Genomic DNA, 2767 nt, shown 5'->3' with positions numbered 1-2767 from the left:
GCAGGAATCCCTGGCCGATGTCGGTTACCCAGTCCCGGGCATTGCTGCGGTGCTGGGCCGAGCACGCTGCCGTCGCCCCCTGTGTGGCTCACAGGAGAGGCTACGGCTGTCACGCCTGGTCATGAATGAGCATGAACAGGCCTGTGTGGTGGTTTTTAAAAGGCTCTGTCATTAGCTGAGCTGTCTTTCGGGCTGCTTTGCTGTCCACACTCGTGCTAGTCTGTGCAAAAATCTATGAAATCAATCTTCCTTCTGTAAAACACAAGCTTTCTCGTAGGGTGTTTTCCTGTAATTGCGATGCTGGGTTTGTGTAACTAGTCCCGTTTCTTCACACGTGTTGAGTACAGGTTGCACGTGAACACAACCGGAGGAACAGTCTGTTCTAATCTCTTACGGCAGTTTTTACTGCCTGGTATTACTGAAATGATGGGAATGTTTATCTTCCGACTTCAGAGAGACCTTTCACTTGAGGGATCTCAGGCAGGTGGTAGTACAAAGGAAGTTGCTGCAGTTTCTCTAGTGCAGCCAAAACTTGCTTGACTGTAACTCGGCCAGTTTGTTCGGCGAGGCAGGAGAGTTGCTGCCACTGAATTTTGACTCGGGCTTCAGTACTGCCTTTAAAAAAACAAAACAAGAAACCTACTGTAAGCTTTGGAAGAGTGTTTGAAGCAGGGAGGGGTTTGCTAAATTTTTGGCTCTGTGCTGGAACAAACCGGGGCATTAAGAGACTTGCAAACTCTTGTTTCTCTTCCTCATAGGAACAACAAGAAGAGGTGAGGAAGCGCTGTGAGAATGCTGAACCTCGCCACGGAGAGCTCTGGTGTGACGTCTCCAAGGACATAGAGAATTGGCAGAAAAAGATCGGAGAGATTCTCATGCTGGTGGCAGCCAAGCTTAAAAATACCTTCTAGAGTATGCTGGCTTCAGCCGCGTTAGTCATCTCTGTAGGACTTGTCTGCTTACCTGCTTTCGGTGCGTTCACCCTTACAGTGGCACAGATTTCAGAGGACAGGAGGTCGATGGCGATATGAAAGATCTTTCTTCCAAAAAGAAAAGCTGCTTCCTTCTCTTCCCAGTGACAGTGCTCTTGGCTCACACAACGCGGTCATCAGCTTCCGCAGCACGCCTGAACGTCGTTGCCAGGGTCACGTAGGAGAGACGAGCAGTCTTGTGAGGCTCCGTTGGCATTTTCATTTTGATGCCTGGATCCCCCCTGTAAATACAAGCTTCAGTTAGTGCTTGTATGGGTTCTGACGTTTAGCAGTTCCTCTGGTTTCTTCCCTAGCATGCATTCCCGTCCCGTCCTGTCTCCCTTTGTGCAGTTTCTTTAGTGTTTGGCCCATCTGATGCTGGTTCCTGGTCAGCAGATCTGGTTTGTTGCTGTTTGAATACACTGAATGTCCTTGAAGGAGACGAGTGGAGTTCTGCTGGGGCATGACCAGCAGCCGAGGGGAAGGCCTGGGCTAGCCCCTCTTTTTTTTTTCCTCTTTTTTTTTTTTAAGTTTTTTGCCACAAGCCTGGTTTAGCTTGGTCTCCTCTGCTGGCAAGCTGCAGTGCAACTCAAAAGTATTCCTCAAACCTGAGCAGATGGAGCATTTTGTGAAATTCGAGGGCATATTTTTAGAGACCTTTTCCTCAATTTTTAAATGTATATAGTATAACCTTATTCTTTTAGGTGTCTGATTTCATTAAGCACAGTGGTATTTTAAAGTAAGAAGGCAAAATGCAGCAATCCCTGAAGGCCCTTTTGAAGGAACAACCTGTGTTTAGAGTCGTTGAGAGACTGTGCGCTTTTACAGTGGCAGCTGCTTTCAGTTGGGATGTTTGGGATGACTCTCGTCAAGTGCAGATGGAAAAAAGGAAATTCATGGGAGGAAATGCTTTGTGTTTGGGACCCTTTATAAGCTGCCTTCAATTTTCTGCCATTGTGATCTGCATTATTTTGACCCCCAAAAACCTTGTGATCATTGAATGAAAAGCTGGGATGTCTTACATGTTAGGATATAGCAAAAGTATCCAGGTCTGTGTATGTGCATTCTATGATGTATTTAGTTGGAGGAGAAAACCCCTTGTCACTTGTGTGGACAATATGTATAAAATACAGCTTGTTTTTTTTTGTTTCCTTACGTTCTCTTTGAATGTGGTCTTGCCCTTTGGCTGGGAAGAGTGCGTCTGATAGCAGAAACCTTTGAACTTATCAGGCTCCCACCACTCTGGGAATGTGTCTGCCAGCGGTGGTTACACCGAGTTGTGCCTTTTGCCAAAAAGGATGAGAAGCCTGTCTTTTAACATTGAAGTAGAAACGGTTGGTCTTGAAGCAAAAGCCTGTTTTTCTTTGGGTTTATAATGGAAACTCTTGTGCTTTCTCTTGAGTAGCTGGTGAAAGTGTGTGAAGCTGCGTTTTTGTGAAGGAGGGTGTAGATCAAAGATGTCCTGTGGAATTGTAGTTTCCCAAAGGTGAGTGAGAGGCCTTGGGAGTTGAGAGACTCGGGGATTTCGTGCCGTCATTGGCATCCTTCCTGTATGTGGGCTTATGCAGAGGGGAAGGGAGGGGAGTTTGGGGAGGGGAATGGAGACGTCAGCCTGTTGTAAAAGAGGAGGGTGGGCATGTGGGAAGGGAACATGGCTAGACCAGGATGTCAAGACTGAGCCAGAAACTGCAGGAGAAAAAAAAAATGCTAAAAAGTAGTTTTCAGCACGTGCTGTCCTTCCTCAGCCCCTCGTGCTGCTCACGCGGCTTTTACTCTTCCTCCCTAATGTGACCTGT

At 46.9% G+C, this 2767-nt stretch overlaps 1 protein-coding gene across 1 annotated transcript in view; it reads left to right on the top strand.

Moving 5' to 3' along the window:
• Positions 1-2126, top strand: part of PRPF6 (pre-mRNA processing factor 6) — a gene marked incomplete at its 5' end in the record, with an annotated part of 25447 nt that extends 23321 nt beyond the window's left edge. The window contains one exon of the mRNA XM_009326899.1: positions 759-2126. Coding sequence (XP_009325174.1) covers positions 759-911 — 153 coding nt within the window. The remainder of the gene's footprint in view (positions 1-758) is intronic.
• Between the last annotated feature and the right edge of the window lie 641 nt (positions 2127-2767).

Source organism: Pygoscelis adeliae, unplaced genomic scaffold, assembly GCF_000699105.1.
Source record: "Pygoscelis adeliae isolate BGI_AS28 unplaced genomic scaffold, ASM69910v1 Scaffold286, whole genome shotgun sequence".
NCBI classification, from domain to species: domain Eukaryota; kingdom Metazoa; phylum Chordata; class Aves; order Sphenisciformes; family Spheniscidae; genus Pygoscelis; species Pygoscelis adeliae.
This window is presented reverse-complemented; position numbering and strand designations above follow the sequence as displayed.